The 13,267-nt window shown below is 39.2% G+C and overlaps 1 protein-coding gene across 11 annotated transcripts in view; it reads left to right on the top strand.

Annotated features, from left to right (window-relative positions):
* The window catches only part of GAS2 (growth arrest specific 2), a 166,387-nt gene that overhangs the window by 49,139 nt on the left and 103,981 nt on the right, over positions 1 to 13,267 (top strand). For all 11 annotated transcript variants that reach the window (XM_024103542.3, XM_008166267.4, XM_042855406.2 and 8 more), the window contains one exon: positions 10,450 to 10,574. In XM_024103542.3, coding sequence (XP_023959310.1) covers positions 10,450 to 10,574 — 125 coding nt within the window. The remainder of the gene's footprint in view (positions 1 to 10,449; positions 10,575 to 13,267) is intronic.

The raw sequence follows: 13,267 nt of genomic DNA, 5'->3' as shown, positions 1-13,267 counted from the left end.
CCACACTTCAAGAAAGATGTGGACAAACAGGAGATAGTGCAGAGGACTAAGAGATTTAGAAAACATGACCTATGAAGAAAGATTGAAAGAATGGGGCATGTTAAGTTTAGAGAAAGGAAGGCTGAGGGGCAACATCAGTCTTCAAATTATGATAAGGGCTGTTGTGATGAGGACCGTAATCAATTGCTCTCCATGTCCATCGAGTGTAGATCAAGCAGTAATGGGCTTAATTTACAGCAAGGAGATTTAGCTTAGATATTAGGAAAAACTTTCTAACTATAAGGGCAGTTCAGCACTGGAACAGATTACATAGGCAGGCTCCATCATTGGAGATTTTTTAAGAACAGGCTTAGATACAGAGATGGTCTAGTTATACTTAGCCCTACCCCAGCGTGGGGGATGAACTAGATGATCTCTTTCAATCCTACATTTTTTTTTTAAATTTTAAAATTATCTTCAAGGAGATCCTGGTAGTTTAAGCACACATTCTGCTGATTATCTGTGACGCTATCTCAGTGGAGTGCACTTCTCAGAATTGCTCAAAGGACTATTTCTGACAACTGCAGAGTCTGTATACATGTGGCTGCATTCCATTACACGTGCATACATAGAAGAAATAAAAGGAAGTGCCACATTCCTAAAATCAATAATTCAGGTAGTTTAAACAATCACTCTCTCTGAGTTCTCAGATTGCCTCATATTGGGGAAGGTGTCACAATCAGACTTTTGCTTGAGTAGGGACTATAATATTTGTACCTTTTATTTGGAAAATATTTTTAGCTCTGACATGGATGTGTATTCTCAGCTCTTTGTGTTTGTTTATTTGTTTATTTTTTATTTAGTGGCTTTTAAATTTACTCCCATATATTGTTTTCTCTTAATAGATTCCACTCCCCGCTTCCCTTCTTTATAATTATCATTCTGTACACTACAATAAGGGCAAGATTTTTCCAGTGCTCAGAATCATGCTTAGGACCTTGTTTTCAAAAGAGCTTGTGTTTAGGTATCTAAATAAAAGCCTGGTTTTCAGAAATAGTCAGCACCCAATAATTCCCATTGTGAAATTATGGGGCAGATTTTCAAAAGGGATCAGCACCCAGCATGGTTGTTCCAGTGGGAGCTGAGTGCTTTTGAAATGGGACTGCCATGTGCTTTAAGTTAAGCATGCACTTAAGTTCTTTGCTGAAGAAGGTTGTGGTACCAGATCCTCAAAAATATTTAGGTTCCATAATTAGGATGACCAGATGTCCCGATTTTATAGGGACAGTCCCGATTTTTGGGTCTTTTTCTTATATAGGCTCCTATTCCCCCCCCCCCCCCCGTCCCGATTTTTCACACTTGCTGTCTAGTCACCCTATGCCTAACTCCCATTGAAGTAAACGGCTCCTAAATGTCTTTGAAGATCTGGGCCATGGCCTCTGTACAACCACTGCCTTCTACACTGGATAACTGGAAAAGATGGTGTATTGGGAATGCAGAGTCCGTGTGTCAAGTCCCAAACAGGGCTATTTCACTTTACTCCCAAACTGGCTATAAGCTAGCCTATGTTCCAGCAGTTACTTAGGGTTGGTCTCCACTACCAGGGAGATTGACCCTGATACAATCGATGCAACAGGGATTGAATTAGCCGGTCTAGTGAAGATCTGCTAAATCAATAGCAGAGCACTCTCCAGTCGACCTTGGTACTCCAGCTCTCCGAGAAGTGTAAGGGAGGTCGACCGGAGAGTGTCTCCTGTCGACCCAGTGCTGTGAAGACACTGCACTAAGTTGACCTAAGCTATGTCGACTCCAGCTATGTTATTCACGTAGCTGGAGTAGCGTAACTTAGATCGATTTACTCTGTAGTGAAGACAAGTCCTTAATCTCTTTTAAAGTGTAATGTCCATTGCCTTGTTACTCCTGATAGGAACTTCAGTACCTTCTGATTCTCACTTCTTTCAGGGTTGGTTGAACCAGGCTGCCAAATATGAAGCCACATAAAACCACAGATCACATTTAATGGGCTAGGGCAGGGGTCGGCAACGTTCGGCACGCGGCTTACCAGGGTAAGCACCCTAGCGGGCCCGGCCAGTTTATTTACCTGCTGACGCGACAGGTTCGGCCGATCGTGGCCCCCACTCGCCATGGTTCGCCGTCCTGGTCCAATGGGGGCGGCGGGAAGCCGCGGCCAGCACATCCCTCGTCCCGCGCCATTTCCCGCCGCCCCCATCGGGATGGCGAACTGCGGCGAGTGGGGGCCGCGATCGGCCGAACCTGCCGCGTCAGCAGCTAAATAAACTGGCCCGGCCCGCTAGGGTGCTTACCCTGGTGAGCCGCGTGTCGAACGTTGCCGACCCCTGCCCTAGCCCATTAAATTTGATCTGTGGTTTTATGTGGCTTTGCAGAGACTCTTGAACAGTTGGCTTTGGCCCTGTCGCCCCAATTCTGAGTTTAATAACAATGAGGCCTACTGGATAAGGTGGCAGCCCTTCTGAGCCCTGTCCAGTTTAGAGGTCACTGAAGTACTAGATTTAAGAGTATGGTTCAATTAGCTCTGTGGAGTAGGTGTTTTGAGTTTTTTAGCTTGATAGTTTGTTGTAATGCTTTATGAAGCACTCAGGAGCCAGGTTTGTCAGGGGAGGAAGCTCAACATATATTTTCTACTTCACAAGCACTGAGCTTAGTTCTCCTTGAACTTCTCGAAACTTCTGTTTCATACTGGGCATGCTCACATGCTTAACATGGGATTAGCATAATCATGCCATACTATTATTACATAATCTCATTAGCATACAGCTCTCATACAGAAACACTACATTCCTTTTCCTTACTTCCTCCCTTAATCCCCTTTTATGGATATATAACTTTTAAATAGATTTTTGCCCTCAATTATTTGTTGAGTCAGTTACATCTGATCACAACCTTGTGTGTCTTTTGTTGGTTATCTCAAAGCACAGCTATGAGTAGAGCTGGTTTAAAAGATTTCAAAATTTGTAAAGTTGATGAAAATTTTAATATTTCAAATTTTGATTGAAAAATGTTTTGATTAGGCCTAGTTGGTAACATTACTTTCATTTTAGGCATCTTATACTTTCACTTTAGCCAGGTGCTACTTGAACTTGTCATCCTTCATGATGTTTGGGTCTAAAAGGGACCTGATTTTCAGTAGTGCTGAGCACCTGCAGCTCCTGTCAGTTGGAGATGTAGGTATTCCACATATCTGAAAATCAAACCATTGGTGGTTTTGGTGCCTCTAATGATTCTTCTGGCACTGACACAGAAGGATTCTCATTCTGTTGCATGTTCCTTGAGTTTTCACCTCTTTTCCTTCTGACCCAACATGCCTTTGGGATGTCTTAGGTATTTCATTTCAAGTAGACATTGATTATTTCTCTGCTGTTGACTTTTCACAATATAAGATCTCTTGTCTCTTGTGGGAGCCAAAACTCGCTGGCTTCCAGCTTTTATCATCTGTTCTAAAGTGACTTAATCACCTTCTTGTCAACCTGAACAATTGTTCTGTATGCCTGTTGTAAAATTGTTGTCTTTTTTGCTTTGATTCCTGTTTTGTTTTTAAGTCTGGTATCCACTTCAGTTTGAGCAAAAGAGGTCTTGTGGGAAGTAAAATCCTTGTTCATCTGTAAAAAAGAACAGGAGTACTTGTGGCACCTTAGAGACTAACAAATTTATTTGAGCATAAGCTTTCGTGGGCTACAGCCCACTTCATTGGATGCATAGAATGGAACACACAGAAAGAAGATATTTATACATACAGAGAACATGAAAAGGTGGAAGTAGCCATACCAACGGTAAGAGGCCAATCAATTGATATGAGCTATCATCATCAGGAGAAAAAAAACTTTTGAAGTGATAATCGAGATGACCCATAGAAGGTGTGAGGATAATTTAACATGGGGAAATAGATTCAATTAGCATAATGACCCACCATTCCCATCTGTGTGCACCTGTGTGCATGAGTACTGGGGAAACCCATCCTTCCGTTGGTGTATTTCATAGGTTCAACAGGTCTATATATGGGTCACTATTGTCACGTATAGATGTCTTCAAGAGATTTTTCACTGTCTAAATGGTTCTCTTAGTAATCCCATGACTTCATTGCACAAATGGGTCTTCGGGAATTCTTAGAAGTCTGCACATGAAAACTGGGATCTCTTGACAGTAAGTTCAACTCATAGTGTTATATGGTTGACATACTGCAAAGGGTAATTGCCATCTTGTGTTTCTTGTGTTTGCTAGTGATTTTAAAGTAATAATCAATTTAAAATAGAGAAACCTCTTTGCATATTAAAATAAGTCTTCCCTTACACTTTGCATTAATACATCTGGAATTTCATGACCCTTCATCAGTTCTTTGTTTTGTGTCTTTTGAAATGGTTCTATGTAGCAAAATGTATTAGCGTGTCTGTTATCTGAGCACTATTCATGGAAAGGACAATGTATCTCTTGCCTTTTGACAACATTTTTTCAACACACAGATGACAGCTATGAATGTTAGTGAGTGTTTCCTGCCCCATCCAATGTAGACAGAACAACCAGGCCTTTTCTATTTAGCAAAATGTTGTCTTCATTAATTCATCCATAAATAGTCAATATAGTCTTAGGGTACATCTATACTGCAATGTAATCCCAGGGTTAGTAGAATTTGAGTTAGCAGAGCTTGGGTTTGTTAACCTAGGGCTTGAGCATCTACACTGATTTGTAACCCTAGGTTAGGAATTACCTATTAGGTTCACTCCCTCTGGGGCACCTGGCATTGGCCACTGCCGGTAGACAGGATACTGGGCTGGATGGACCTTTGGTTTGACCCAGTATGGCCATTCTTATGTTCTTAATTGTTGAACCCTGGGCTCCAGCATCTAAACTGCATTATATGGTCCTAACTCTGACCACATATATCCCAGACTTCCTAGCACTCTCCCAAAACGTGGCCACGTTAGCCCTTTGTTCGTAGTGCAGTCTGACAAAACTTGACTGTCCACCAAAGTTAACTGTCCAGAGGACAATGAAGTTCAGCCCATGGAACTGTGGAATACTTTTGATGGCTTCCCAGAGCATGAGTTCAGTGGGGCTGCATTTACAATGCAAAACAATAGTACTTAAACTCTGGGTCCCAGCTTGACTCAAGCTCAGACCCTCCATCCTTGTGGGGTCCTGGGACCCTGGGTCTTAGCCCTGGCTTAGCACGATTTGTATGTATATAGAAGGAGGGTTAGGCTTGAGCTTGAGTTCGAACCCTGGGCTTACGTTGCAATGTAGACATACCCTCGTTACAAATGCTCTTTCTGAAGGTTATCTTTGGAAAACCGGGTTTATGGACCACTGGGTGTGTTTCAGTAAGAAATTCTGGTAGTTTTGAAGATACCTCACTTGAATTTTATAATCATTACACTCAGGTGGTGTTAATCTGATTATTACCCAGCTAAGCATATTAATGTGATTTATATTCCACATGGAGATTGATCGTCCTCTCCTACACTAATTTTGCATCAGCTCACTTGGATGGAGTTACTCCTGATTTACCCAGGTGTGAATGAGTGGACAATCAAAAAAACTTTACAGCTTCAGCATTATATATTAGATTGTAGGTGAAGATGAAGACAGAGGGCTAGGGCTTTGGCAGCTTTCTGGCTGCTTTCTGCTGCTCTGGTCCTATTGAGGCAGTTGGAGATTTCACATATGTATCTACACCACCTGCTCTCAGCTCCCTGATGTTGGGGGCATGTTGGGGTAGAATAGGTGTGAAAAGGTGCAGGCCAAATTGCTTGCACTTCAGTGGTCTGTAATTACTAGAGAAGTTCCTGCTGGTGTGCCTTAGAGGAGCCCTTACTTTGTTCCTGGTTATGCTGGGAGCAGAAATGGTCTCCAGCTGGCCCCAGAATTAGTTCCAGTGCAAAACACAGCTCAGCCAGACCGGACAATCTGGTCCAAATGTCTCAATTTACAAACCTTTAGTTTGACATTATATTTATTTGTGTTTTTAAATGTTAATGATTGATAATCTTATTGTAAGTACATAGGCTGGAGTGACGTTTCAAAACCCACTATAGCAGCCAGAGCCCCTTGGCTCCCATGCTTTGACTGCTAAAGATTCTCAAAACTGAATTGCAAAACCCAATCCAGCATCAGCAGGATCTGGGGCCTGATCTAAATAACCCTTATTTATGTAAGCAACTATCCTAATTCATGCAAATAGTCCCAATGATTGCTATATTGAAGAAGACTTTATTTTCCTGTTTGCATACTTCTAGCATTAGTTTTTATTATAGATTATGTTGTTACCATCCTATATGCACATTGCAACTGCTTTCTTGTAATTATAGCTCATTTAAAGATCTTTTTTAATGGATTTTAATGTTTCTTCCATCCAAATATATGAAGCCATTTTTTGTCCCCTAGCTATGAACATAACTCTCATTTGAATCAATACATTTCAACTGTTAAATATGTCATGGTGTCTCTTTTAGCAAAGAAATGCCACCTTTTGGGGCCATAAAATACAGTGAATTGAAAGCTAACACCTAATATATTTTTCATTAAATACAGATGTTCAATGCAAAACTCATTCTTTCAGCATTCATAAAAGGCAGCAGAACTAAAATATTCCAGCTTAATATATAAAAATGCAATAATCAAACTGCTAATGTAATTGTATTGTTAAATGGCAAGAGAAGATAGAAAGCATTTTTTCTGCATTTGTTTAAAAAGGAATATATATTTTAAGCTTATTGCTTTAATCAGATTTATAAAAGCAGCCAAGAGAATAGCCAAATCCATAAATCATAGGACATCATAGGCACTTAAAATGAGGGTTATTTTACCTATATAGAAAATCCTAAAGAGTTTGCATTTAAAACAATAAAACTTCAGTTATGGTTAAAGAAACTAATGTATATATCTTACAATAGAGTTCTATATTCACATATAATACTGTCTTTTAAAATAAAACAGCTTCTAATATGTCCATTCTTTAAATTAGCTTTCTGATAGTTTCGGCACCTTCGACCGAAGGGACAAAATGGAAAATATTTTTCATTATTAACAATAGAAAATGTAGGCCAAACATGGTGGTGAAGGTATTAAGGCGCTGGGATGCTGACTTTTTTGTGTCTGGGGGCTATTAATTTAATTCCTGGCTCCAGAAGAACTGCATGCACCACTAAAATAATGTCAGTTATGCACAGACTTCTATTGTGATGCAGTGCTGCTACTGCTCTTCTGCCACCTGCAGAAGTCATTATATACACTAGAGGCTACAATATGAAATCTACAGTGGAGAGAATCAAGGCTAAAAAATGAATGGAAAAAAAGGTTTTACGTCAAACAGATGTTCTTGAAAGAATAAATGTATCAGAAATAACAAGTTTAACTTGAACCAGAAAAGTGAGTCTATTGCTGCATCTGAGAATCACATGCTTTACAGATCTTATTTTATTCCTCTCTGGTTTTAGCCTACAAAATGAAGAACACTGGGGACTGTTTTCCTTCAAGGTGTTACATTATTGTCAAAGTACCTAAAACCTTTCCAACAATTTCAAAGCCATGGTCAGATAAATCCTACTGTAGTATCCTTTTGATTTTTGTGCTTTTGTAAATTAAAATTTGATTAAAATTGGTCTGGTTTGTATATTTTTGGACAAAAAATACAAAATGAAATATTTCAAAAAATTATTTTGTTTTAAAGAGATAGAAAAAAGAGGGATTTATTTAAAAAGAAAGGGAATGTGGTTCAAAACAAAACAATCCAACCCCTCTTTTCTTCCCTCTCTCCTTTTTTTTTTAATGGAAGCGTGAGACAGTTTTAAAAAATGATTATAATCATAATAATTATTATTGTATGTACTGCATTGTATTATTGTATGCAATCAGAGATTTAGGGACAACTAGTGCATGGAGCTAATAGCCTTTGGTGGATCTATCCTCCATGAATTCATCTAATTATTTTTTGAACCCAGTTATACTTTTGGCCTTCACACCATCCCTGGCAACGAGTTCCAAAGGTTGACTATGCATTGTGTGAAGTACTTCCTTATATTTTAAACCTGCTGCCTATTAATTTAATTGGGTGACCTGGTTCTTGTGTTATGTGAAGAGGTAAATAACCCTTCCTTATTCATTTTCTCCACATCATTCATAAATTTAGAGACCAGTATCGTATCTCCCCTTACTCATCTCTTTTCTCAGCTGAAGAGTCCGTCTTTTTAATCTCTTCTCAGATGTAAGTTGTTCCAGACTCTTAATCATTTTTGTTGGCCTTCTCTGTACTTTTTCTAATTCTAATATATCTTTTTTGAGTTGGGGAGATGAGAACTGCACTCAGTACTCAAGGTGTGGGCATACCATGGAATTATATAGTGACATGATATTTCTTGTCTTATTATGATTTCTAATGTTCTGTTAGCTTTTTCAACGGTCATTGAACATTGAGCAGCTGTTTTCAGAGAACTATCCACAATGACTCCAAGATCTCTTTCTTTAATGGTAACAGGTAATTTAGACCCCATTATTTTGTATGTACGGTTGGGATTATGTTTTCCCATGTGCATTACTTTGCATTTATTGACACTGAATTTCATCTGCCATTTTCTTGCCCAGTCACTCAGGTTTGTGAGATCCCTTCATAACTCTTCACAGTCAGACATGGATTTAACTTTCTCAAGTAATTTAGTATTGTTTGAAAACTATGCCACCTCACTGTCTACCCCTTTTTCCAGATAATTTATGAATATGTTGAACAGCTCAGGTCTCAGTACATTTCCTTGGGGGACCACGCTATTTACCTCTCTCCACGGTGAAAACTGACCATTTATCCCTGCCCTTTGTTTTCTAGCTATTAACTAGTTACTGATCGAAGAGAGGTCCTTCCCTCTTATTCTATGACTGCCTACTTTGCTCAAAAGCCATTGGTGAGGGATCTTGTCAAAAGGCTTTTTGAAAGCCCACGTACACTATATCCATTGGATCGCACTTGTCCACATATTTGTTGAACCCCCCCCAGGAATTCTAATATGTTGGTGAGGCATGATTTCCCTGTACAAAAGCCATGTTGATCTTCTCCAATATTGTGCTCACCTGTGTCTGATATTTGATTTTTTTTTTAATTATAGTTTCAATTAATTTGCCTGATACTGAAGTTCAGTTGCTTCATTTCCTCCTCGATAGCAAAGCTTGGCAGAATTCAATTTTTATATTTTATATAATTTTGATTGGTAATATTAATTATTTTAAGTCATTTTACTGTTTTTATCTATTTTTAGTTTTCACACTTGCAGGAAATTATGGGGGGTATCAGAAAATAATTATTTTAATGACAGTAGGCATGAGATTCAAAAGTTTTATAACAGTTAAAACAAAATTGTCAACTACACATGTCAAATTAAGTATTCTTAAATCAAATTCTTAAGTTTTCAAGCAGCATTTTCTTTCTTTGCCTATCTGTAAATTTCAGTTACTATCAATGGAAATATTTTTATCATTTTGTCCGTGTATAGTGAAATCCATGTTTACTGACACTTACTGATAAAAGTCTAATCCTTCCAAGTTTATCTATAGGTTTGGCAACCTGGTTGGATTACAACTGCTATGATGCACCAGGATGTCCTGTCTTGGAGAGTGGAAGCAGTGTATCATGTGAGATATAATCCACTAGGGAGCCCAGCCTGTAGAGATCAATGGGGAAATGAGGCAACTAAACTTCAGTCCTCATGAAGCAATGTGACAGCATTACCAAAATCAAAATATTTTTGTTTATGAGCATTTATTTTTTAGACCAAATAAATTGGTAATTTTTCATGGAAAGTAGACACTCATTTAATGACAAAATTCATTTTGTCAAACTCCACTTTCCTTCAAAAAACAATTTTGACAGAAAATTGTCAGCACCTTCCAGGATCAAATCCTAAATTAACAATGAAATAGAAATTAACCTCTCATCTCTAAAGCTGGGGACTATTGGGAGTGAGGGTGAAGCTTGCAGTGTACTTGTTCTGAGGATAAATTTAAGACATTATGCTGCAGGGCTGTCAATCTGGCACCTTTTTAATGTCACTAAAATAAAAAAGTGGTCCTGTATAGTCAGAAATGGTAAAATAAGATTAACAGAATCTGGCATATTAGTTGGACTCATTCTACAAAAATGTGTTGTTTGACAAGATGAATGTTTAAAAATGTACCATCCCAAAGAAAACATCAAATTATCCAACCAAAAAATGTATCCAAAAAATTGAGTCTCAGTGCCAGGAAAATAGCAGCAAGACTAAATGATAAAAACTCAGTGTAATGTGAATTATTCAGTTAGGGCTTGTTTCTAAGCCCATTGAAGTTAATGGAAAGACTCCCATTGACTTCAATGGGGTTTGGTTTATGGATTTTCCTTGCAAATCCATTATTTACATTTCTTGTGTTGACACAGGCATCCTTTTTTGCCATGTTAATTTTCTTATTGCCTTTCAGGTAGGGAGATAACGGCAGAAACTTTTATGGAGAAGTTGGATAATGGTGCCTTGCTGTGTCGACTAGCTGAGACCCTACAAGAGAAATTTAAAGAAAACAGTTTTGATGCAAACAAGCCTGGCAAAGTAAGTCTTAGATAACATGTCACATGTGCTATCAGCATTTAAGATCTGTAACTTCATGGATCTAATTGTATTTGAGAGTTTCAGAGGTTTTGTTTGTGGAGGCTCTACCCCTTGGAACCTACTCCACATAGAAAAATGAGAAAATAAAACTCTAGTAAAATCAGTGTACATTCCTCCAAATGCTGAGTGCTTTTTCTTATATGCCAATTCTTTCACAAAAATAAGCTATTTTAGTAATCATGCTGGTATCCTTGACAATGTAATGCACATTCCATTAAAGGCTCTGTTGCAGCAGCACTTCAATGAACAGCCTGGAAGCCACAGAAGAGCAGCAAAGGTTGCTTTGAAATGTGTTCTTAAATGGACTGCCTCAAAGACCATTGGGGACAATGAAAGTCTTTCTGTTCACTTCAGTAAACTTTTGATCAGCCCTAAAGTCTTGTTCTGCTCTTCAAAGTAACCTTGTAAAAATGACTTAGTGGAATTTCATGTTCATTGTCTTTCAGTGAGTTCCCTATCAAATGAACTCAGTGTACAAATAACAAAAGATGGTTTTTTTAACCACCAGTCCTGAAAACAAAGCCTGAGCTCTGAGAGTCAAGCTTGGCTCTTTCCATCCTACACATCTTCACCTGTAATAATTTTGGTAACATTTGCCACACATTCAATTGGATCTGGGCTGCAGGAATGTCGGCAGTTGCTGTTACAGGCCGTTTGTGATCACTATAGCGCTTGCTCTGCCTGAAGCCAGGCAGCCATGTGGCCTGTCTGTCTCCCCATGCTGAATCACAGTAGGGAAGAAGAGAAGAAGGCAGTCATAGGGCAGAGGTGAGGGGCCTAGTACTAGCACCAGAATCCCCAGCATCCTACCAGACAGTCACCTATCCCAACATGTGGCTTTCCCCCTATGAATCCAGCCAACTCCTCTGAGTCTCCAGATTACCTCTAAACAGGTTTTCCTAGCCCCTCCCCCTCCAAAAGTGGACACCCAGTCCTCTCTGAGAATCCCAGTTTTCCCTGATTCCTCCTCTTCAGCAATCCCAGACTCCCTCCAGCACCCACCTAGCCCCAGACACCCTTTGTTTGTTCAGCACCCATCCATCTCAGACACCGTCTGGGGCTTACCTGCCATCTATCCTAGCAGTTCCTCAGAGTCACTCCCACCTACACTAGCCACAAGCTGCCAGATTTTCTGCAGTTCCTGTCCTTCACTTGCCACTGACTGAGACAGGATGTGTTGACCATAAGTTAAAGTTTATGGTCATATGCAGATGTTTGTACATATGCAAAACTCACAAACACAAGACACATAAATTGGTGCAGTGATAAATGATGACAGGTCAGGTCTACAGAGCGATCTAGATCTCATCTCCTGAACAAACATGCATTACTACAGCTAAATGCAAAGCCATTTGTCTAGGAACCAAGAATGTAGGACTGTATTTTGGAAACCAATGACTCAGAAAAGTACTTAGGGATCATGATAGATAAGTTAAACATGAGTTTTCAGTGTGATGCAGCGGCTAAGAAAGCAAATGCTAGGGTTGTGTATATATAACCAACAGAATATCGAGTAGGAGTAGGGAGGTGTTATTTCCTCTCTCTATAACATTGGTAAGACCATTACTGGAATATTATCACCAGTTCTGGTGTCAACACTTTGAAAAGGATGTTGACAAATAGGCAAGGGTTCAGAAAAGTGCAATAGGAATGATCTGAGATCTTGAAAATATGCTTTACAATGAGATGCTAAAGAATTTAACGAAGAGCAGGTTAAGAGTTCAGTCTATAAGTACGTATATAGGGAAAAGATTTCTGATAGTAGATAGCTCTTTAGTCTAACAAAGGCATAACAAGATGCAATGGCTGGAAGCTGAAGCTAGACAAATTCAGACTAGAAATAAGGTGCACCTATTTTATAGTGGAAGTAACTAACCTTTGGAACTACATACTTTAGGATATGGTAGATTTTCTATCACTTGAAGTCTTTAAATCAGGATTGGATTTCTTTGTAAAACTTATGCCCTTGCTCAACCAGAACTTATGGGCTTGATGAAGAAACCACTTGTTGAAATTCTATGCTGTGCAAGAGATCACATTAAGATGATTGGAGTGGTCTGTTCTGGCCTTAAAATCTTCTAATCCAGATGCAGATTAGTTGATCATGCATAAAATGTCACACCTGGGGCTATGCAAAATTTGGCAGCGTTGAGCTTTACTTAAGTTCTATCAATTATTAATCACTAGGGCGGATAAAAAAATTTGCAAATTTGAATTTTTTGACAAAAAAGACACTTTGTGGAAATTTTTCCTATTCTGTGACCCACTCTGTTTACCACAGTTTGTTTGTTTATCACATTAAAGAAGAAAGTTTAATGCAAGTTATGGTGGTCCACCTAAAATGTTGACGTAGAACAACCATTGGTAGCTCTCCTTTATAGAGTTCTGATGTCTCTTGGTGAGCCAGAAAGTCAGACATTTGCACAGGTTGGCATAAACTTTCAGAAGGGATGGACTAGATGACCTCTTGAGGTCCATTCTAGCCCTACATTTCTATGACTCTATCTTTACTTTCTCCTCCCCTTTCCTACTTTCTATATCGGGGTCGGCAATGTTTGGCATGCGGCTCACCAGGGTAAGCACCCTGGCGGGCTGGGCCAGTTTATTTACCTGCTGACGCGGCAGGTTCGACC

The sequence above is a fragment of the Chrysemys picta genome, chromosome 4, assembly GCF_011386835.1.
Source record: "Chrysemys picta bellii isolate R12L10 chromosome 4, ASM1138683v2, whole genome shotgun sequence".
Taxonomy (NCBI): Eukaryota; Metazoa; Chordata; order Testudines; family Emydidae; genus Chrysemys; species Chrysemys picta.
This window is presented reverse-complemented; position numbering and strand designations above follow the sequence as displayed.